The sequence below is a fragment of the Oncorhynchus keta genome, chromosome 30 (assembly GCF_023373465.1).
Source record: "Oncorhynchus keta strain PuntledgeMale-10-30-2019 chromosome 30, Oket_V2, whole genome shotgun sequence".
Lineage (NCBI taxonomy): Eukaryota > Metazoa > Chordata > Actinopteri > Salmoniformes > Salmonidae > Oncorhynchus > Oncorhynchus keta.
This window is the reverse complement of record NC_068450.1, coordinates 44,230,145-44,254,658: the sequence shown is the minus strand read 5'-3', so window position 1 is coordinate 44,254,658 and position 24,514 is coordinate 44,230,145. Positions and strand designations below refer to the sequence as shown.

At 42.8% G+C, this 24,514-nt stretch overlaps 1 protein-coding gene across 7 annotated transcripts in view; it reads left to right on the top strand.

Annotated features, from left to right (window-relative positions):
* The window catches only part of LOC118363647 (protein diaphanous homolog 2-like), a 605,757-nt gene that overhangs the window by 161,055 nt on the left and 420,188 nt on the right, over window positions 1–24,514 (top strand). For all 7 annotated transcript variants that reach the window (XM_035744726.2, XM_035744729.2, XM_035744723.2 and 4 more), the window contains 3 exons: window positions 20,514–20,588; window positions 20,682–20,751; window positions 21,694–21,830. In XM_035744726.2, coding sequence (XP_035600619.2) covers window positions 20,514–20,588; window positions 20,682–20,751; window positions 21,694–21,830 — 282 coding nt within the window. The remainder of the gene's footprint in view (window positions 1–20,513; window positions 20,589–20,681; window positions 20,752–21,693; window positions 21,831–24,514) is intronic.

The window sequence follows — 24,514 nt, the reverse complement described above, 5'->3', positions numbered from 1 at the left end:
ACCACCTGGGGGCGGCCCGTCAGGAAGTCCAGTACCCAGTTGCACAGGGGGGGTCGAGACCCAGGGTCTCGAGCTTGATGACGAGCTTGGAGGGTACTATGGTGTTGAATGCCGAGCTGTAGTCGATGAACAGCATTCTCACATAGGTATTCCTCTTGTCCAGATAGGTTAGGGCAGTGTGCAGTGTGGTTGAGATTGCATCGTCTGTGGACCTATTTGGGCGGTAAGCAAATTGGAGTGGGTCTAGGGAGTCAGGTAGGGTGGAGGTGATATGGTCCTTGACTAGTCTCTCAAAGCACTTCATGATGACGGAAGTGAGTGCTACGGGGCGGTAGTCGTTTAGCTCAGTTACCTTAGCTTTCTTGGGAACAGGAACAATGGTGGCCCTCTTGAAGCATGTGGGAACAGCAGACTGGTATAGGGATTGATTGAATATGTCCGTAAACACACCGGCCAGCTGGTCTGCGCATGCTCTGAGGGCGCGGCTGGGGATGCCGTCTGGGCCTGCAGCCTTGCGAGAGTTAACACATTTAAATGTCTTACTCACCTCGGCTGCAGTGAAGGAGAGACCGCATGTTTTCGTTGCAGGCCGTGTCAGTGGCACTGTATTGTCCTCAAAGCGGGCAAAAAAGTTATTTAGTCTGCCTGGGAGCAAGACATCCTGGTCCGTGATTGGGCTGGGTTTCTTCTTGTAGTCCGTGATTGACTGTAGACCCTGCCACATGCCTCTTGTGTCTGAGCCGTTGAATTGTGATTCTACTTTGTCTCTGTACTGACGCTTAGCTTGTTTGATAGCCTTGCGGAGGGAATAGCTGCACTGTTTGTATTCGGTCATGTTACCAGACACCTTGCCCTGATTAAAAGCAGTGGTTCGCGCTTTCAGTTTCACGCGAATGCTGCCATCAATCCACGGTTTCTTGTTAGGGAATGTTTTTATCGTTGCTATGGGAACGACATCTTCAACGCACGTTCTAATGAACTCGCACACCGAATCAGCGTATTCGTCAATATTGTTATCTGACGCAATACGAAACATGTCCCAGTCCACGTGATGGAAGCAGTCTTGGAGTGTGGAGTCAGCTTGGTCGGACCAGCGTTGGACAGACCTCAGCGTGGGAGCCTCTTGTTTAAGTTTCTGTCTGTAGGCAGGGATCAACAAAATGGAGTCGTGGTCAGCTTTTACGAAAGGGCGGCGGGGCAGGGCCTTATATGCGTCTCCGTACCTTGACGCCGTACCTTGACATACCAAACATAGCTAAACTTTTCTGAGAGGGAAATAGAGGCGCTAGTGTCAGAGATTGAGTACAACCGAAATGTTTCATTTGGCTCACTCAGTTCTGGCTTGACCAGTGAAAATCAAAACATTCAGCAGCATATTTTGCGCATCACATTACCTGTCACCTGCACGTTAAAAGTGGAAGCCTTTTCTGTTCACATAGTTGTACTAGTTTTTAGATGGTGCTTTTATGGCCATGTGCGTGCTGTCTATTGCTCCGTTTGTATTTGGGAACTCATTGATGGCATCATGGCAAAGAAACTCCTCTTGACTTCAACCTGTTGTGCGATGGTGTACAGAAATTGTTAGTTTTGCTGATGATTGCATCCAAAACATTGGCTCATCTGAGGATGTGAGTGGCTAATCGGCAAACTCCTGTTGCCAAAAACCCAAGGGTGGATAGCACTTGGATGTGCACCGGAATGGCATCTGTTTGCCTTTCTAAAGTCTTAAACGATATCTGATGAGCCAATCTGTACTTTCTGCAAAAAAAGTCCCACTTTCACACGTGCCTCTAATTTTGACAAATTACTGTACTTTATATGGATTATTATTGTAACAAATGTACTGATGTGGTCAAATAATATGATATAGCCTGTCAACGTATGAATTCACAATGGAAATGCAATAAAATTTAATTTAAATTTAGATAAATTATTACTCTCACAATTTCACACATTTTGAATAAGCAGTTCTCTTATTCCACCACTTGGCACTGATGGGTACGCATGATCATGGCTGTGAATTTACACACACTCTCTCAAGCAAATGTTCATATTGATAAATCTCACACTTTGCGTGGAAATTATCCCACACATGGTTGGTTTACGCACAGATGTGTCCATACGCTTGATTGATAAATGAGGCCGCTGAATCAGAAAAAATTAAACCGTTGCTTTTCTGCTTCTTTGTTCAAAACACCAAGGAAGGATATACACAGCCTCAAGATAACCTCCCAAGTTCTTGCCTTCATTAAGCTAAAGACACACTTTTATTGTTCGGCTTTATCTGATCACACAATAACTGTTCCCAGACCTGCCTTTGTGCTGTTTACCCACCAACTTCGCTAGCTACGTCTACCTGCCCATAAATCATGGGAAATGAGCGTAAATCACTTTTGCTTGAAAAGCGCATGTAGCGCTCCCTGTGTGCCTTGCCGAACTGTAAAGTTCTGCACCGCTAGCTATGAAAATCACATCACTCCTCACACGGCGACAGGCCAGTTGGTGCCAAGGGGACCAAGGGAGGCCAAGTCCGCCCTCTGGGTGTTTTCAAACCACTGAACTTGTGATCACTGAGCGAGGGAGCGGCGCTCTGCGGCAGCAATCATGGGCGCCCAAGGAAGGCCAGGTCTAGCCAGGCACCCTGGGGTGAGACGGGGAAGAGCTGGGAGAAACACAGGTCTAGGCACCCTGGGGTGAGACAGGGAAGAGCTGGTGGAAACACAGTACTGTTGGAAGACTGCTCTTGCTACTCTGCTCCTCTTCACAACTTTCAGTGTTACACTAAAAGGGAATTGAGGGTGGGAGGAGATGTTCTTGGAGCATAGCTAAGGTTACTCACAATTAATATGAATGCACTTAATTGTCACGGATCACAACACACAGGAAATGCAAACTTGCCGACCTGTGTTCTGATTGCATGTTAATGTGACCTTTTCTCTGCAATAGTCTGTGTGTTGGGAACAGCCATGCAAAACACAGCTGCTTAATTCACTTTATTTTTTAATTACCACCTGTGGACTACATGGGGACAAGCTTTACTGCAAGTGCTCTTTCATAGTTTAATAATTAATTTCACTTAAACAAAAGTAGACGCCTATAATCTTTGAAGAAAAATCCTACGTCAAAAGGACTTCCTGGCCAGAGTAAAATGACAAAAATAGTTGACAGCCACAAAGTTATCACCCTGCAGTACTACACTGTCAAAGACTTGTGTGGCTGCTCTAAGGGGTTGTTTAAGTGACCTGAGCAGCAACTCTGGCTCCTCCTTTGGCACCACCTTGGTATAAGGAGGAACTTTGCATGCAGAGAAAATGCAAATCATCCTGTAGTTTTGCCAAGGGCCACAGTTCTCCTTCTCTCATTGACCATAGAAGACAGACTGTATGCCTATGTTTGAGCATCAAATATTTTCCTATACATTTTATTTAAAATCCCTTTAGCGTTGTTTTAGTAAGGATATATTCTGTATCTATCAGATTGTAATTCCGTGGTAGCGGTATTCTATAGTTATTCAGGTACTGCTATACAAATACCTGATATCTACTTTTGGCAATGTAGTTTGAGGTGAAAAATGAACAAAATGGTATTTTATCTGTATACCTATTTTTGATCAACTGTAGAATTACATGCAGCTCAACTCTCTCCACCCTTGCTGATCACTCAGCGCAGCGTAACCTACAGGTAGGTAACTGCCAAAATAATGGAAACACTTGAGTAAATGAGGGATACCAAGTATATTGAAAGCAGGTGCTTCCACACAGGTGTGGTTCCTGAGTTATTTAAATAATTAACATTCAGTCCTGTTGGCCATTATTTTGGCTATCATGGCTATGCTCCATTGGTGTACAATGGACCCATACACAGGGCACACGTGGTCACGGAACGGTTTGATGAGCATGAAAACGATGTAAACCATAAGCCATGGCCGTCTCAGTCACCAGAACTCAACCCAATTGGAACAATTTTTTTGTGCTTTCCACCACCTTCAACAAGACACCAAATTATGGCATTTCCTGTGGTGGAATATTGTTGCATAGGTACAAGTTCCAGACACTTGTAGAATTTATCCCAAGGTGTATTGAAACTGTTCTGGCACGTGGTGGCCAAATGCCCTATTAAGACACTTTATTTAGGTGTTTTCTTAATTTTGGAAGTTACCTGTATTTTCAGAGACCATGTGAGAAATGTATATTGTGGCATGCGATAACACAGGGAGAAAGGTCAATACAGCACACCTATTTGACCAATACAAAATTCCACCACGTTTCAATAAGCAGTTATAGACCATCAACGCTAAACTCGGCTATACAAAACTACTTTGAATGCTTTGTTTTCTTTCGTCTGTGTGTTTTAAGAATGCTTGCTATACCTTTCAATCAAGAAACGAAAGACCAATAAGTGGGACTTAGAAATTCATTAAAACAGTGCTGTTTGTGGATCGCCAGGCACCTCCCTCCCCCATTACCTCTCCTTAACTCAGCAGAAAAAGTGAAAGCTTCTAGTTCTGTAGTAGTGTTAGTCTTTTTATCTGAGAGACTTGTGTTGCTCTGTAATGCGCCACAGCCAGTTAATGTCCTCCCGGTGGCCTGTGTTTGTGTAATAGTTTAATTGGCTGGGCTGTGCACCTGTTTGCCGGCCCAGGTGGCTGCAGGGCTGGTGCTGCAGTTCCTTCATCCCCCCTCGTCTCCCAGTCAGTCCAAAACAGATGTGTGGCAAGCAGCCCTCCAACATTCCCTCACAGATGGCATCGCCTGAAGCACCCGCAAGCCCCATCCGTCTCTATGCTTCCAGTTTCCTCAAGCTGCCATTTTCTCTCCCCCCACTCCCCTCTTTTGTAAAACAATTACTCCTTGACCAATTATTCATCTCACACTTCTTTCTAAGCCCTTTTTAATTCTTTCATTTGGATATTCACTTCTTAATTTAGACCTGTCACGACGCCGGCTCTCACCACTTTCCAACGAGTGGTAATTCATTAACTTCTAATCCACTGACTTGATGCGAGATGCCAACTCACAGATAATCAAAGCCTCTTATTTTCTCATTTATGTATAGGGAGTTAAAGTGTGGTGGTGTCGTATTGTTATTTTTTTATGGTGTTACAGTGTGAGAGAAGTGCAACAGGGCTGGCAGCAGAAGTGCAGGAATTGAATATCACAAAAGCAAATAAGTATTTCTAAACTTCTTTTCACACCCACTCATGCACAAACTCGACAGGCTTTTGTCATGTACATGTATATTTTTCAGGCTTCGCTTTCCACTACAAAGTTCACTTCTTAGTGGGGATCATTTTCCTCTCAAACAACATTGTAACGCGATTCGTCATCCTCTGACGAGGACTATGAAAGATCGGACCAATGTGCAGCGTGGTAAGTGTTCGTAATTTTTTATGAAAAGTCACTGAACACGAAAATACAAAATAACAAAGTGAAAGACAGAAACGAAAAACAAAACGGTTCTGTATGGAGGAAACAGACACAGAAAACAATCACCCACCACTCAAGTGGGAAAAACAGGCTGCCTAAGTATGGTTCTCAACCAGCGACAACGATTGACAGCTGCCTCTGATTGAGAACCATACCAGGCCAAACACATAGAAAACCAAAACTAGAACAACACAGAATGCCCACCCCAACTCACGCCTTGACCAACCTAAAATAGAAACTAAAACAAGGAACTAAGGTCAGGACGTGACAAACATGGTTGGAGCTCTCCCCCTCTGAGCTACTACCTCTACCTGTCCCGATACTCCACCAATAACTTAAAAGAGGAAGTAAGAGCGTTCTTAGGTTCTACACAGGGAACACACTGCTTCACACTTTTAAGGGCCCAGCTTTGGAGTTCCTTGTGCTAAGCCTTTAGTATTAGTCTGACTCCCTTCAAATCCCAGCAGTGAGTTCCATATAAAATGTGCTCGACTCTCAGATCCTCCAGACAGATTCAGACCAAAATTGAACTTGGCACCAACTTTTCATTATGTGGGAAAATCTTCATAGCATAACTGTGACAATTTCTCTGTGGCAATTTGTGGGCCTTTGTGTGCAGGCATCTGTGAATTGCTGCTGACGCTAGAAGTTTTCTCCTTCTCTGGGTCAGGGCTGGAGAGTCAAGATGGAGCATTGTACTGTAGTCATCTCACAGCTACTGCCAGGGTGTCTGTGTCTCTCGGTCTCACCAGCTTTACCCTGGCTTAATGCCTGTAGCCATGCACTACCGAAGGTAACGCATAGCGCTGGTAATGGGCTTAATAGTAGCTTTGAAGTGGGGATGCTTCTTTACACGAGGCAGTTCATCAGCCTTGATTGACCGAAGATAACAAAATGATTGACTGAGAAACAATTAAACACCCACCAAGTGACTGACTGTGAAAGATTGTTTTCAGAAAAGTTACACTTTTGAAACGTACATGACCTCCAATACACTTTGTCATGTCTGTAGTTTGTTTGTTAGAGAAGCTTTGGTGTACATTTCTTTGGAATAACAGCTTTGTCGAAGGTCTTTGCTGAATCCCAAAAGCTGGTTTCTTGACGTCTGGGGAAAAAAGGCATGTCTAAAATGACAAATATACTCCATTTTCGAAAACAGCAGCTATATTCCCGATAGTCAGTCATATTGACCAACCTTAAATACAAATAGGCCTTAGTTATTGTATTTTGCTGAATAACCAACTGAGAGTGAGCCATTTTAGTGACATGTCACCAAAGCTAACATAGTAGTTATTTGTAATTTACAATGACAAATTACTTACCACCCTGCATACCACTGCTGGCTTGCGTCTGAAGCTAAGTAGGGTTGGTCCTGGTCAGTTCCTGGATGGGAGACCATGCTGCTGGAAGTGGTGTTGGAGGGCCAGTAGGAGGCACTCTTTCCTCAGGGCAGTGATTGGGGACACTGCCCTGTGTAGGGTGCCGTCTTTCGGATGGGGCGTTAAACGGGTGTCCTGACACTCTGAGGTCATTAAAGATCCCATGGCACTTATTGTAAGAGTAGGGGTGTTAACCCTGGTGTCCTGGCTAAATTCCCAATCTGGCCCTCAAACCATCACGGTCACCTAATAATCCCCAGTTTACAATTGGCTCATTCATCCCCCTCCTCTCCCCTGTAACTATTCCCCAGGTCGTAGCTGCAAATGAGAACGTGTTCTCAGTCAACTTACCTGGTAAAATAACAGAACAATAAATGTAAATCCACTAAAACATGATCAACCACAATGTTCAGTGGATGATGGCTTATTACAGCCAGGTTGACAGTCAGTGAAGAGCTCTTAGTCTTTTGGATGTAACGAGAGTGTCTCCTCAAGCTGAGAGCTGAAGCCTGGTTATGGAAGTGTATTCATGTAATAAAGAGTCAACACTGTGTTGACAGATGTTTCTGGAGTGAGTTCGGGAAGCCCAGTCTGCCAGAGATGCTTTATTACAGCGAGGGGAGAGAATGTGTTTTCTACAGCTAAATCAAGTTCGACGCCGGTCCAAGAAAGTTGATATATGGCTTTATAAAACACGATGTCTTCAAAGGGGTTCAAAAGTATATTGTGTTTTCTCATATTTCAGTGGCATATTTGTCAGGAAATACGTTCCCAAAGCCTTAAATCTTATGGCCAAATGTGTTGTAACCAAGACAGAAAGCCATAATATTCATGTCGGCTAGCTTTAGAATGAGTTCTATGATGGAGTTTTTGAAAAGCTCTCCTACAAGCACAGAGAGGGCAAGATAGTCACAGCACTGCCTTTTTGGGTCAAGCTGCCCTTCCCTTCCCAGCTCCGCTCTGGGACGTAATGGAAACTTGCCTTTTGATTTTTACCAAACTATCAAACTCCAGGAAGTAAGAAATAAAGTTATCAAAACTTCACCTCTCGGTCCGTGAAATAAATTGTTTTACCATGGTGATGGAGTGAAAAAGGGTTTGAAGAACTCAGCCAGGGTCGTCTATGCTGTGGGACTTGACTCTCCAGACTCCAAATGTTATTATAAACTGTCCTGCACCCCCCTAGGCTACAGAGAAGCCCATTTTTTTGCACTGGCACTTGTTAAGGAGAAATAGGTTTTGGAAATTAGAAAATAATCTTTGCATGGGCCCAAGAGGCATGGATTTTGATATTGCAATGTGTTGTTTTTGTAGTTAACCCAATTTATTTATTTGACTCTCTTTATTTGTTTTCTGTTCCCATTCTAATAATTTCCAGCAATAAATTGGCTAAACTGATTTTTAAATGTTTTTTTTTTAAACCAGATTATCATGAACAGTAGAGCACACAAAAAGTTGTGACAGACAGGCCTGCTTTAAACTTTACAATTCATAATGAACCATGCTTAATTAAGAGGCAATCTTTCACGTTAACATTTCTTGTACATTCCACTATAATTTCTACACACTCAGAAAAGAGTGGGTTAGCTAGATTAAAACTATCACGTCGCCGACTTCATTGCAGCCTTTTTTTCCCAGAGGCAGTAAAGGAGCCAAAGATCCAAATGTCCTCAGTGACTGCGCACATTTTAAGAGAGATGCCCATTTATTTTTATGACACCATATGTTAACCTCAGCGGTAGCCATATCTACAGGAGCCCTGGAGCGAGGCATACATAATGCACGTATCTGATTTGAATTCCATATTGATTTAGTTAGAAATGGGATTACGGCACAGGTACAGGGGGATAATTGTCATGCTATTGCTCTACATCCACTACCCCGTGGCCATTGCAATTTCTACAACTTCCGTTTCCTTGTTTATCGTTTTGTCAATGCAGAGCTTCTATTTATAGTAGTTTAAATATATAATTTTTGTGGACGTTGTCATGTTGCCCAGGCATGTGGTTCTCTGTGGAATGACAGTTCGCAGTGGTCTGCTGTCAGAAACTACTCTGTCTTTTCGGGGCAGTGGAAAAGTATCTAGATAGAAATATTGTCAGTTAACTTTCAGGATTCCCTCAAGAACTCCTGTTGTGTGGTGCAATCCACAAAGAGCAAAAAAGAAAGGGCAATAACCAAAAAGCAAGAATACAACTAAACACTTTATTACAATATACAGTGGGGCAAAAAAGTATTTAGTCAGCCACCAATTGTGCAAGTACTCCTACTTAAAAAGATGAGAGAGGCCTGTAATTTTCATCATCGGTGCACTTCAACTATGACAGACAAAATGAGGGAAAAAAATCACATTATAGGATTTTTAATGAATTTATTTGCAAATTATGGTGGAAAATAAGTATTTGGTCACCTACAAACAAGCAAGATTTCTAGCTCTCACAGACCTGTAACTTCTTCTTTAAGAGCTCCTCTGTCCTCCACTCGTTACCTGTATCAATGGCACCTGTTTGAACTTTTTCTCAGTATAAAAGACACCTGTCCACAACCTCAAACAGTCACACTCCAAACTCCACTTTGACCAAGACCAAAGAGCTGTCAAAGGACACCAGAAGCAAAATTGTAGACCTGCACTAGGCTGGCAAGACGGAATCTGCAATAGGTAAGTAGCTTGGTTTGAAGAAATAAACTGTGGGAGCAATTATTAGGAAATGGAAGACATACAAGACCACTGATAATCTCCCTCGATCTGGGGCTCCACGCAAGATCTCACCCTGTGGGGTCAAAATGATAACAAGAACGGTGAGCAAAAATCCCAGAATCACACGGGGGGACCTAGTGAATGACCTGCAGAGTGCTGGGACCAAAGTAACAAAGCCTACCATCAGTAACACACTACGCCGCCAGGGACTCAAATCCTGCAGTGGCAGACATGTCCCCCTGCTTAAGCCAGTACAGGCCCGTCTGAAGTTTGCTAGAGAGCATTTGGATGATCCAGAAGAAGATTGGGTGAATGTCATATGGTCAGATGAAACCAAAATATAACTTTTTGGTAAAACTCAACTCGTCGTGTTTGGAGGACAAAGAATGCTGAGTTGCATCCAAAGAACACCATACCTACTGTGAAGCATGGGGGTGGAAACATCATGCTTTGGGGCTGTTTTTCTGCAAAGGGACCAGGACAACTGATCCGTGTAAAGGAAAGAATGAATGGGGCCATGTATCGTGAGATGTTGAGTGAAAACCTCCTTCCATCAGCAAGTGCATTGAAGATGAAACGTGGCTGGGTCTTTCAGCATGACAATGATCCCAAACACACCGCCTGGGTCAACGAAGGAGTGGCTTCGTAAGAAGCATTTCAAGGTCCTGGAGTGGCCTCGCCAGTCTCCAGATCTCAACTCCATAGAAAATCTTTGGAGGGAGTTGAAAGTCCGTGTTGTCCAGCAACAGCCCCAAAACATCACTGCCCTAGAGGAGATCTGCATGGAGGAATGGGCCAAAATACCAGCAACAGTGTGTGAAAACCTTGTGAAGACTTACAGAAAACGTTTGACCTCTGTCATTGCCAACAAAGGGTATATAACAAAGTATTGAGATAAACTTTTGTTATTGACCAAATACTTATTTTCCACCATAATTTGCAAATACATTCATAAAAGATCCTACAATGTGATTTTCTGGATTTTTCTTCTCTCGTTTTGTTTGTCATAGTTGAAGTGTACCTATGATGACAATTACAGTCCTCTCTCATCTTTTTAAGTGGGAGAACTTGCACAATTGGTGGCTGACTAAATACTTTTTTGCCCCACTGTATATAGCAGCTCTTTGCAAAGATATTCTATCATTATGATGAGGGAGGTGGCACTATGATTCCTTTCCAGGCTGTCAAGATAAAAATAGAGCAACCCACTAGGGGGTGAGGGTTCTGGAGTTGTGTAGGTCCTATACTGCTCACCACATCAAACCGCGGCATTCATTCTCAGATCTTCCACACAGGTAAAGCTATATACAAGCCCCATTTCAATTAATGAGCCTGATCAATCACGAATGCTTTAGTAACTCCACAGTAGTTTTTCCCTCCACTTCCCTCTATCATCTGCGCAGGAGGAGCCTTGTGCTGTTTAGGAGATAATTGCACATTTCAGGAGTGTTTTGCGCTCCGCGGGGGGTCATTTAGAAGTGTCTGGGGAAGTGTGCAGAGCTTTCCCCCTGTCCCCAGTCACTAAGTTGATTTCATCATGATGTTGCTTCTTCACTTTCCCTTGACACATGTTGCTGCCTTCAGCGCTCTCTGTCTGCACTCAACCACCCTCCTTCCCTTAACTGCACATCCCTGGAACATTAATTTATGTTGTGGGTTTTGATGTGCAGTCATTTTGTGACCACCATCTCTTTATGGGGGATGTATCTTGCTGAGACTCAAATACCAGTAGAGGCGTCGGGCACTTCCGATGCCAGGCAATCATATTCGCAGGGTGCTGACACCGGGAATATTGTCCCTCGGAGTACGCCACTGGGCTCTCACCCTGTCCGACTCTCTGAAATCCAATATCTCTGTTGCCTCCCTCTCTTGCTAGCCAGGAAGGTTAATGTGTCTTTGTAGTCAATCACATGACCACTCCACCGATGCCTGGTGCTATCCACTCTCCCCGGTGTGAAATTAGCCATGCATGTTTTCTACATGGTTTCGACAGTGGTTTCTACAGGGTACGGGCGCTCCCATTGTCACTGTGTTCAAAGCAAAGATAATTACTTATATTCTCTGCTCTCACCCCCCCTCCCCCGTACCTACAGTACCAGTCAAAAGTTTGGAAAAAAGTTTGGACATACCTACTCATTCCAGGGTTTTTGTGTATTTGTACTATTTTCTGCATTGTAGAATAATAGTGAAGACCCAGAGTTGCCTCTGCTGCAGAAGATATGTTCATTACAGTTCAATTACAGTTCAATTAGTCACAGAGTTCAATATCAACTGTTTCAGAAGAGACTGCGTGAATCAGGCCTTCATGGTCGAATTGCTGCAAAGAAGCCACTACTAAAGGACAACAATAATAAGAAGAGACTTGCTTGGGCCAAGAAACAGGAGCGATGGACATTAGACCGTGGAAATCTGACCTTTGGTCTGATGAGTCCAAATTTTGAGATTTTTGTTTCCAACCACCGTGTCTTTGTGAGACACAAAGTAGGTGAATGGATGATCTCCGCATGTGTGGTTCCCAGCGTGATGCATGGAGGAGGAGGTGTGATGGTATGGGGGTATTTTGCTGGTGACACGGTCTGTGATTTATTAAGAATTCAAGGCACACTTAACCAGCATGGCTATCACAGCATTCTGCAGCAATACACCATCCCATCTGGGTGGCGCTTAGTGGGAATATCATTTGTTTTTCAACAGGACAATGACCCAAAACACACCTCCAGGCTGTGTAAGGGCTATTTGAGATAGTTGGACTGCAGAGTGAAGGAAAAGCAACCAACGAGTGCTCAGCATATGTGGGAACTCCTTCAAGACGGTTGGAAAAGCATTCCTCAAAAAAGCTGGCTGAGAGAATGCCATGGGTGGCTACTTTGAAGAATCTAAAATATAAAATACATGTTTATTTATTTAAAAATGTTTCGTTAACTACACGATTCCTTATGTGTTATTTCATAGTTTTGATGTCTTCACTATTATTCTACAAAGTTGAAAATAGTAAAAATAAAGAAAAAACCCTTCAATGACTACGTGTGTCCAAACTTTTAACTGGTACCGTATCTGAGTGGATGGAGGGTGGACCAACTTATGTCCCGTCATCAAAAATGGATCTGCGAGAGAGGACAGAGGAGGCAGTGGAGTAAAAGTGTACTTCATTTGAGAGCTGTGTGTGGTCGGGACATCTGAGCATTTCAATCCACTTGAAGGAAGAAAAAACCAAGTGAAATGATTGGTTTTGCGTCTCAATTACACCCTTTTTTCCTAACACAATGCCATCTCTGTGTTCCCATTTCTTTCTTTCTTTCTTTCTTTCTTTCTTTCTTTCTTTCTTTCTTTCCATCAGTGCCTATTGAGAACACAACATTCTATATTAATCATTCTTCCAAGTGTTTCATATTTTGACCTTTCTCCTTCCTGGTTTGTGTTGTGTATTACATCTGATGCCCAGAGGGCAGCGGAGATATCCAGGAGGTCATGGTCAGGGTGTGGAAAGGCTATGCCATTCATTAAGTCTTATTCACAAAGATGTATGTATTTTTTATTCATTAATTAGCTACTCAACACTATTTCCTTGGTTTTGCAAAGGTCATAACCTTTCAGACAGGCAATTGTTTGAGGATACTGATGAACGTTTTATATGGACAAATTTGAAATTGTATCATTCTTGAGAATGTGAACTTAACATCTTCTGTCTGACCAAAGAGCAAAATGGAGATGTTGCGTGCTAACTGCAGTCATTGCTATTCAGCATTTTCTTGTTATTACCATGACTGATTTACATTGCAGTTTATACCCTTTACAGCATATGTCGTGAAAATGTATTTACCCCTTTTCAGATTTTCTCTATTTTAGCATAAAAAGTCATGATAGATAAAGGGAACCCGAGTGAACAAATAACACAATATTTTGATACTTATTTCATTTATGTAATACAAAAAGTTAACACCCAATGCCCCTGTGTAAAAAAGTAATTGCTCCCTTACACTCAATAACTGGGTGTGCCACCTTTAGCTGCAATGACTGCAACCAAGCACATCTTGTAGTTGTTGATCAGTCTCTCACATCGCTGTGGAGGAATTTTGGCCATTGTAGAACTACTTTAACTCAGCTACATTTGGTGGTTTTCGAGCATGAACTGCTCTTTTCAGGTCCTGCCACAACATCTCAATTGGGTTTAGGTCTGGACGTTAACTTGGCCATTCCAAAACGTTACATTTGTCTTGATACATGACCAAAGTGTGCTTCAGCTCATGGAAAGATGGCCAGACATTCTCCTTTAGAATTCTCTGATACAGATCAAAATGCATTGTTCCTTCAATGATTGCAAGTTGTCCAGGTCCTGAGTCAGCAAAGCATCCCCAAACCATCACACTACCACCTCCGTGCTTAACCTTTGATATTTTTTATTTGTTATTTTTTTATTTCACCTTTCATTTAACCAGGTAGGCCAGTTGAGAACAAGTTTACAACTGTGACCTGGCCAAGATAAAGCAAAGCAGTGCGACACAAACAACACAGAGTTAGACATGGGATAAACAAACGTACAGTCAATTACGCAATAGAAACATCTATATACAGTGTGTGGAAATGTATGAAGACTAGGGTGGTAAGGTAATAAATAGGCCATAGTGGCAAAATAATTACAGTTTAGCATCAACGCTGGAGTGATAGATGTGCAGAAGATGAATGTGCAAGTAGAGATACTGGGATGCAAAGGAGAAGAAAAAAAAAACAATATGGGGATGAGGCTATTTACAGACGGGCTGTGTACTGGTTCAATGATCGGTAAGCTGCTCTGACAGCTGATGCTTAACGTTAGTGAGGGAGATGTAAGACTCCAGCTTCAGTGATTGTTTTTGCAATTCATTCCAGTCATTGGCAGCAGAGAATTGGAAGGAAAGGTGGCCAAAGGAGGAGTTGGCTTTGGGGATGACCAGTGAAATTTACCTGCTGGAGTGCGTGCTACGGGTGGGTGCTGCTATGGTGACCAGTGTGCTGAGACGGGGCTTTACCTAGCAAAGACTTATAGAGGACCTGGAGCCAGTGGGTTTGGCGACGAATATGAAGCGAGGGACAGCCAACAAGAGCATACAGGTTGCAGTGTGGGTAGTATATGGGGCTTTGGTGACAAAACAGCTGGCACTGTGATAGACTACATCCAATTTGATGAGTGTTGGAGGCTATTTCGTAAATTACATCGCCAAAGTGAAGGATCTGTAAGATAGTCTGTCTTACGATGGTAAGTTTGGCAGCATGAGTGAAGGAGACTTAGTTGCGAAATAGGAAGTCGATTCTACATTTTATTTTGGATTGGAGATGCTTAATGTGAGTCTGGAAGGAGAGTTTGCAGTCTAACCAGACACCTAGATATTTATAGTTGTCCACATATTCTAAGTCAGAACCGTCCAGAGTACTGATGCAAGACGGGCGGGCGGGTGCGGGCAGCGATCGGTTGAAGAGCATGTATTTAGTTTTACTTGCATTTAAGAGCAGTTGGAGGCAACGGAAGTAGTGTTGTATGGCAATGAAGCTCGTCTGGCGGTTTGTTAACACAGTGTCCAAAGAAGGGCCAGATGTATACAGAACGGTGTTGTCTGCATAGAGGTAGATCAGAGAATCACCAGCAGCAAGCGCAACATCATTGATGTATACAGAGAAAAGAGTCGGCCCGAGAATTGAACCCTGTAGTGTGCCAGATCTCTGGACAACAGGCCCTCCGATTTGACACACTGAACTCTATCAGAGAACTAGTTGGTGAACCAGGTGAGGCAGTCATTTGAAAAACCAGGGCTTTTGAGTCTACTGATAAGAATGCCGTGATTGATAGAGTCGAAAGCCTTGGCCAGGTCGATGAAGACGGCTGCACAGTATTGTCTTTTATCGGTGGCGGTTATGATTTCGTTTAGGACCTTGAGCATGGCTGAGGTGCACCCATGACCTCAGAAACCAGATTGCATAGCGGAGAAGGTAATGTGGGATTCGAAATGGTCGGTGATCTGTTTGTTAACTTGGAGTTTGAAGACTTTAGAAAGGCAGGGTAGGATAGATATAGGTCTTTAACAGTTTGGGTCTAGAGTGGCTCCCCCTTTGAAGAGGGGCATGACCACGTCAGCTTTCCAATCTTTGGGGATCTCAGACGATACGAAAGAGAGGTTGAACAGGCTAGTAATCGCATTTGCTAAAAATTGCGGCGGATCATTTTTAGAAAGAGAGGGTCCAGATTGTCTAGCCCGGCTGATTTGTGGGGTGCAGATTTTGCAGCCATTTCATAACATCAGCTACCTGGATTTGGTGGAGGAGAAATGGGGGAGGCCTGGCCAAGTTGCTGTGCGGGGTGCAGAGCTGTTAGAAAAATGCTTATTGAAATTCTCGATTTTCGTAGATTTATCGGTGGTGACAGTGTTTCCTAGCCTCAGTGCAGTGGGCTGCTGAGAGGAGGTGCTCTTATTCTCCATGGACTTTACAGTGTCCCAGAACTTTTTGGAATTTGTGCCACAGGATGCAAATTTCTGTTTGAAAAAGCTAGCCTTTGCTTTCCTAACTGCCTGTGTATATCACAGGGGCTATTCGATGCTAATGCAGTACGCCACAGGATGTTTTTGTGCTTGTCAAGGGCAGCGAAGTCTGGAGTGAACCAAGGGCTATATCTGTTCTTAGTTCTACATTTTTTGAATGGGGCATGCTTATTTAAGATGGTGAGGAAAGCACTTTTAAAGAATAACCAGGCATCCTCTACTGACGGGATGAGGTCAATATCCTTCAAGGATACCCGGGCCAGGTCGATTAGAAAGGCCTGCTCGCTGAAGTTTTTTAGGGAGTGTTTGACAGTGACTAGGGGTGGTCGTTTGACTGCGGATGCAGGCAATGAGGTAGTAATGGCTGAGATCCTGGTTGAAGACAGCCGAGGTGTATTTAGAGGGCAGGTTGGTCAGGATGATATCTATGAGGGTGCCTGTTTTTACGGATTTAGGGTATGAGGTTCTTACTGTGGAATGAAGGGTTTAGTTTTCAGTTTTCACTAGACATAACGAGACCCATGTCGTCTAAAGTTAGCCAAAACGTACCTGGAAGACTCCTGGAAGAATGTTCTTTGTACAAATTAGTCATAAGTGGAACTTTTCTAGATATTTCAGATTTATATGTGTGGGCATTTGACATCATTCCCATTAGGCGTGCTATTCTGATTCTTTCAGTAAACCATTGCGTCGATTGGTGGGAAATGGCTGTAGCCTTCAGAATGCAGAATCATAAGGCTGGAAGTCTCCCTGTGCTCGGTTTCAGGTTCTAATGTCAAGAGCAATTTGTTGCTAAGAGCTCAAGGCCTCAAGTGGAATGCAGCAGTGCTGAATGGGTCAGGAGTGGCAGAGTGGGACAGAGGTATGGCTCAGCCCATAATACAATATGAAATATATTGCTCTCAATGACACAATACTCCCCGATGCCAGTCCCAATTAAATAACACAACAAGACTGAACAATGTTGGGCTACTGGCTGAAATCAATGTTCCTTAAAGCATCACAACACAGGCCAACTGATCAGTCAGACAGAAAGACTGAATGCGTGTCAGATTCCACAGTCAGCAATGAACAATTCCAGTCGAGTCGGTTGCATTGGCTGTTGCACAAAAGCAAAGCATTCTCTCCAGCATCAATTACATTTCCCATGCCAAATCTGTCTGTAGCAATATGATTAACACCACTCAGTAAATCCATTCAACACCACATATGGCATACTTGATAGTGACACACCACGGCAGCTTATTATTTCATTATAGGGAATTGCATTGCCTTGTTCGTGAGCTACATACACGGTGGCAGCAAAGGTCAGATGTATAAATGTTTCCATTTGGGAACTTGAAGACAGATGAAGTATTAGTTATTATTGCCTCCCAATAACTATTCTTGTTGGCAGGGAAGATTAACACAAAATATGAAGCTGACATAGGAAACGAAATGTAGAAGATTTGTTGCTATCTGAACAGACAGGAAATTCCTTATATATCTCTATGCCGTGCGCAAATAAGCATGATCAACACATTGTTTACGTTTGCATCCGTGCTCTGGGTCCAGACTGAAATCATCTCATATAGTTCTGGGATTTGTGGCACCTAACATAAAAACAGCATAATTGTGTCTTTACCAGCAGAAATAGTACACATAAAAAATGGCTACTTTTTCATTTTGGCAGCGGAATGTACTGTACATGATTGTGGAAAGTAACACAATTTGTTGACACTTAACTGCAAGATTATATCCATCAATATTTCAAGTTCCACCCCAAGTTAATGAGATCCTTGAATTCATGCCACAAATTGATTAAAGGAAGAAGCTGAAAGGGAATTGGATCCTATTTGCCTATTGTGCTGTTGCAGCTTTGACAGACGGACAGACCGATGGACAGCCAGACAGACGGATGGAGAACATAGAGAGACGACACAGACAGGATGAGACTACCCCCCCTGGACCCACACTTTAAATCCTAGCTCCACTATTCATCCACTTTAGTCACCTCCAAACGAAAGCTGCTTGATTTCCCCGCAGTGAAGAGATAGTTGCTTCAAAACAATAAAAGCTTGTGACAACATGCAGGGGGAAAGGAGGCATCTTCACCTAACCAGCTGACAGTGTTTTCTGTGAAGTAGCAACGCTTTTGCTCTATTTACTTCCCAGCTTGTTGAGGAAGTGGATATGTTGAGGCACAGGTTATTTCAACCACACGGATTGTGTGATATCACTGTCCAGTGTATCAGGTCATGCTAGATTCAATGTAATCTGCCTGAGCTACGAACGTGATCACCCGATGCATCTCATTTGGTTGTCATGGCAGTTTTTGCGGCCGCTTGTTTTAGACTCCTAGACATTGTATACGACCACCCGGTATCGGCGGCTGCATCTCAGGTCACACAGAGCACTGTGTAATAATCAGAATACCTCTCCACAGATATCTGCTTAATTTCCCCTGGCGCTCGCGTCACCATCAACCATGTCGCGTCTTTCCCCTCTTTTTGATGTCTCACGTAAAGTCACTTGCTCCTACCACCTCCGTATTGATGTCTCATGTAAAGTCACTTACTCCTACCACCTCCATATTGATGTCTCACGTAAAGTCACTTGCTCCTACCACCTCCGTATTGATGTCTCATGTAAAGTCACTTACTCCTACCACCTCCATATTGATGTCTCACGTAAAGTCACTTGCTCCTACCACCTCCGTATTGATGTCTCATGTAAAGTCACTTACTCCTACCACCTCCATATTGATGTCTCACGTAAAGTCACTTGCTCCTACCACCTCCGTATTGATGTCTCACGTAAAGTCACTTGCTCCTACCAGCTCCGTATTGATGTCTCACGTAAAGTCACTTGCTCCTACCACCTCCGTATTGATGTCTCACGTAAAGTCACTTGCTCCTACCACCTCCGTATTGATGTCTCACGTAAAGTCACTTGCTCCTACCAGCTCCGTATTGATGTCTCACGTAAAGTCACTTGCTCCTACCAGCTCCGTATTGATGTCTCACGTAAAGTCACTTGCTCCTACCACCTCCGTATTGATGTCTCACGTAAAGTCACTTGCTCCTACCACCTCCGTATTGATGTCTCACGTAAAGTCACTTGCTCCTACCACCTCCGTATTGATGTCTCACGTAAAGTCACTTGCTCCTACCACCTCCGTATTGATGTCTCACGTAAAGTCACTTGCTCCTACCACCTCCGTATTGATGTCTCACGTAAAGTCACTTGCTCCTACCACCTCCGTATTGATGTCTCACGTAAAGTCACTTGCTCCTACCACCTCCGTATTGATGTCTCACGTAAAGTCACTTGCTCCTACCACCTCCGTATTGATGTCGGGCTGTCATAAACAGCACATGATTGGGCATTACATTGAGCGGGGCTCGATAGTTTCCCCGAGATCACATTTTTGCTATCGGGTTTAGCTAACTGTGTTTGCATGCAATAAGCTGCCTGCCGCAAAGCAGATCACGTGAAGGGAATTGGCAAACATTGAACCGCGAGGCTCACCTCAGTAAACAGAGTTATACATTTTGGACATTATGCTGAGTGGTTTTATAACAAAGAAGATCATTATGCTGTACTGTACAGCGTAATGGTAGTAAGTTACAAATTGAGTTGGGCTTGGCCCGGTAATGCTTTTTGAGGAATGGGTTCGGAGTGCTTCAGTAGTCTTAATAATTCTCCATTAATTTTGCTGCAGATCAAAGAAATACCTCACTTCACCTCAGAGAAACAGCCTCGGGCTAGTAAGCATCGTTCCTAATCGAGGGTCTTCTCTGACTGCCGAGTCAATACAAATGATTTTAATATGCATGTTCTTATTGCGTTGAATCATTGTCAAGAAGGCAAAATAAATCATTGAATTTACGTCCCTTTAATGCTACAAATTGCTCAATGCGTTTTGTGTTATTGACAATCGAGCGGCAAGAGCAAGTGATGCTAATGACATAATCTAGGTGTGATCGGGGGGTCAGCCCCTGCCTCACTCACTCTCCTCCACATATCCCATCGCTGACAAACAGTCTCATCTGCACTGGATCATTTGCCGTCTCCAGATACGCTTGTGGTTTATTGCCAATTATCTCCCGCGATCCATTATCGATTACAGTGTTATCTTTCTTGCATTGCTTAATCTTTTGGTGGCACTACAGCATGCTGCTGGGGGCCTAGAATCACACTGCTAGACCACAGGAGCAGGACATATGATGGATGATTGTTAATTTGCCTGTAAATGATTATGTGATACACATTCTAGCATTTAGTGTTATAAAAAAAGGGGGCTGTGTTTGATTGGCGATTCTATCTCTCATCAATAGATTCTCCACAGAAATAACTAGGAAAAATAGAGACAATTTTTGTCTCCTCAATGACAATGAAACCAATACCACCAATTACTTTTTATGTATGATTCAACAGCTGTTAGTCTGGCGCCGAACTACAGTATGTACGTTGTCTGACTTAGTTTGACTGTTTTTTTTTTTTTTTTAATTGTTCCTAGCTGGGTGAACAACTTTGGCCATGAAGGACTGGGCCTCCTCTTGGATGCATTGGATAAGTTGCTGGATAAGAAACAGTAAGCTTCTTACATTTCAACTATTTTTCTTCTCAATATGCTCTACATACTGTCTAAATCTATCATTCCTGTCCTTTCTCGACTCTTTTTCAGGCAAGAAAGTATTGACAAAAGAAACCAGCACAAGCTGATCCAATGTCTCAAAGCCTTCATGAACAATAAGGTTTGTACTTGTTGGGTTGGTCCGAGACTTTCATTACAAAAGTTTGACTTACTGCAGTTTTTCTTGATTCCTGAGTGTTTTTAGATAGCTATATAGCAGGACTCAATTGGCACCCGAAGTTGGCCCTCAACCACTTGAACAATCAATGTAATAATTTATTCTGCTTTTTACATCGACTCAAAGTAATCCGAGGTGGGAAGAGAAGGACAGTACAGTGCAGAGGTGGTTCTGTGTTCACCTTAAAGTGCTCCAAACGTAGACTGAATTTCTACAGCTTCAATGCCTCAATTTCAATGGCAATCCTGGAATAAAGTCTTATTCACATTGAAAAGGAGCAAGAGCGGTAGAAAGGAAATCAATAAAAAGTGATATCACTTTATACTCCTTATGTAGTCATCTCAAAATCCTGTATGATGAGACCAGGTTGGCTGTTTTTCCTATCTAGAATGGCTGGACTGTGACAAGTGCTATTACGAGCACGTAAAGCGGAGCTAATTTGCCATGTTGAGCCCATTGTCACCAAGTATTTAATTATTCCTTTTTGGGAAGCAGCACTGTCTCATCTCTCAAAAGTAGCACATTGTTCAAGGATGGATGAGCTATTGATATTGTTACCCTTTATAAAATCCCCATACGTGGTCAAGTATGCCCATTGCTTGAATCTGAGATAGATTTAAAGATAGTAGAGGACTATAAGTATTTGTCCCCACAGCCCTGTCCTGAATTGGCTTAATTCATCATAATCTCAATTTTCCCTTGGCCTCTATGTCCCTCTTTACAAGAGAATTAGGGCTAACTATTACTTATATTAGAGGTTCTTTGTAAAGTTAGTAGTTCTTTAAAAAAAAAAAACTGTAAGTGAGCGATCTCTATGAATGCAAATGCTCTCATTAATTTATACCCTATGGACACCTTTCTTTGCTTCCTCTTACATGTCTACAGTACGGACTACAAAGGATTCTGGAAGATGAGCGGAGCTTGCTGCTCCTGGCCAGGGCCATTGACCCCAAACAGACCAGTATGATGACTGAGATCGTCAAGATCCTCTCTGCTATCTGTATCATTGGAGAGGAAAACATGTAAGTTCACTGCAAACATACTTCATTAGCATCATCCACCATTATTATATCCTCAAATGTCACTCTCTTTGCCCATGCATTGTCTTCCTCCCCACTTCTCCCTCTAGCAACGTAATACCATCATGTACATTACGAGATTAACAAAATATATTTGTAAGCCACAGGAGGCTGCTGAGGGGAGGACGGCTCATAATGATGGCTGGAATGGAGTGAATGAAATGGTATCAAACACATGGATCCATGGATTCCGTTCCAGCCATTACTATGAGCCCATCCTCCCCAATTATGGTGTCACCAACCTCCTGTGTTGTAGACAATCTGTCATTGGCCCCAGCACAATACATTCTGTGCACTCATTGCATTTGCAGCAAGGGCTTTGAGCTGTATCGGTGCACTGCCAGTTAACATGTTCTGATTTAGCAGTTTGGGCTGTGTAATGTATTTAAGTGCTCAGTGTTGTTGGCCATGAACACACAGCTTCGCTGACAGATTATAAATTGAATCCAGCAGAGCTCTTTTTTATTGTGTCTGCCACAGAGCTGGACTAGAATAACAATGGCACTTCAAAGTAGGTCTGCATGCAGCAGAGGAAAATAAACTAACTGACGAATACGAGAACCCAGTTAAAACTGTTTTTCGCATATCAGCTCCTCTGATTTTGTCTGCGGGACCATAGTTTTTGCCCCTGCTATGTTCAATGTAGGAATGTAAAGATGTGTGTGTTGAAGACGACTGTCTCAATCCTTCCAATGATCACAGCCATGTTTAAGCATGCACAGCTGAGCTGAGGCCTCACTTTCCGACAACCTCGTCTGCTAGAGAGCTACGCTGTGACGTTGGCTCATTGTCAACACCACAAACCAAGTGACGGAATCAAAGGGCGAACGCGAGGAGTTAAGCAGATGTAGCGCTTTTTTCAAGTTACAGTTTGAACAGGCATTAAAACCACTATGTCTGTACCCCCTGCACATGTCTGCAGCTTTATCACCCCTATCACATAGAAAAAGGCTGCTCCATTTTTCTACAGTACCAGTCAAAAGTTTGGACACACCTACTCATTCAAGGGTTTTTCTTTATTTCTACTATTTCTACGTTGTAGAATAATTGTAAAGACATCAAAACTATGAAATAACACATATGGAATCATGTTGTAACCAACATTTATTTTATTATATTTGAGATTCTTCAAAGTAGCCACTCTTTGCCTTGATGACAGCTTTGCACACTCTTGGTATTATCTCAACCAGCTTCATGAGGTAGTCACCGGGAATGCATTTCAGTTAACAGGTGTGCCTTGTTCAAAGTTAATTTCCTTCCTTCTTAATGCATTTGAGCCAATCAGTTATGTTGTGACAAGGTACGGGGGGGTATACAGAAGTTAGCCCTATTTAGTAAAAGAACAAGTCCATATTATGGCAAGAACAGCTCAAATAAGCAATGAGAACCGACAGTCCATCATTACTTTAAGATATGAAGGTCAGTCAATCTGGAACATTTCAAGAACTTTGAAAGTTTCTTCAAGTGCAGTCACAAAAACCATCAAGTGTTATGAGGAAACTGGCTCTCATGAGGACCACCACAGGAAAGGAAGACCCAAAGTTACCTCTGCTGCAGAGGATAAGTTCATTAGAGTTAAAAGTCTCAGGAAGTTCAGCCCAAATAAATGCTTCACAGAGTTCAAGTAACAGACACATCTCAAAATCAACTGTTCAGAGGAGAATGGGTGAATCAGGCTTTCATGGTTGAATTGCTGCAAAGAAACCACTACTAAAGGACACCAATAAGAATAAGAGACTTGCTTGGGCCAAGAAACAGGAGCAATGTACATTAGACCAGTGGAATTCTGAACTTTGGCCTGATGAGTCCAAATTTTGAGATTTTTGGTTCCAACCACCGTGTCTTTGTGAGATGCAGAGTAGGTGAACGGATGGTCTCTACACGGAGCATGGAGGAGGAGGTGTGATTGTGTGGGTGTGCTTTGCTGGTGACACTGTCTGTGATTTATTTAGAATTCAAGGCACACTTAACCAGCATGGCTATCACAGCATTCTGCAGCGTTACACCATCCCATCTGGTTTGCGCTTAGTGGGACTATCATTTGTTTTTCAACAGGGGGGCTATTGTGTAAGGGCTATTTGACCAAGAAGGAGAGTAATCGAGTGTTGCATCAAACAACCTGGCCTCCACAATCACCTGACCTCAACCCAATTGAAATGGTTTGGGATGACTTGGACCGCAGAGTGAAGGAAAAGCAGCCAACGAGTGCTCAGCACATGTTGGAACTCTTTCAAGACTGTTGGAAAAGCATTCCAGGTGAAGCTGGTTGAAATAATGCCAAGAGTGTGCAATGCTGTTATCAAGGAAACGGGAGGCTACTTTGAAGAATCTAAAATATAACAGATGTTTTGATTTGTTTAACACTTTTTTGTTACTACGTGATTCCATATGTGTTATTTCATAGTTTTGATGTCTTCACTATTATTCTACAAAGTAGAAAATAGTCAAAAGAAAGAAAAAAACCTTGAATGAGTAGGCGTGTCCACACTTTTGACTGGTACTGTATATGTTACATTTATTCCACACATATACTTCACATAATGGTTATAGGTCACACATTTCTTTCCTAGGATTTCCAGTAAAATATAAAATTATGATTCATATTTTATCAATGGCAGAGTTTCCCC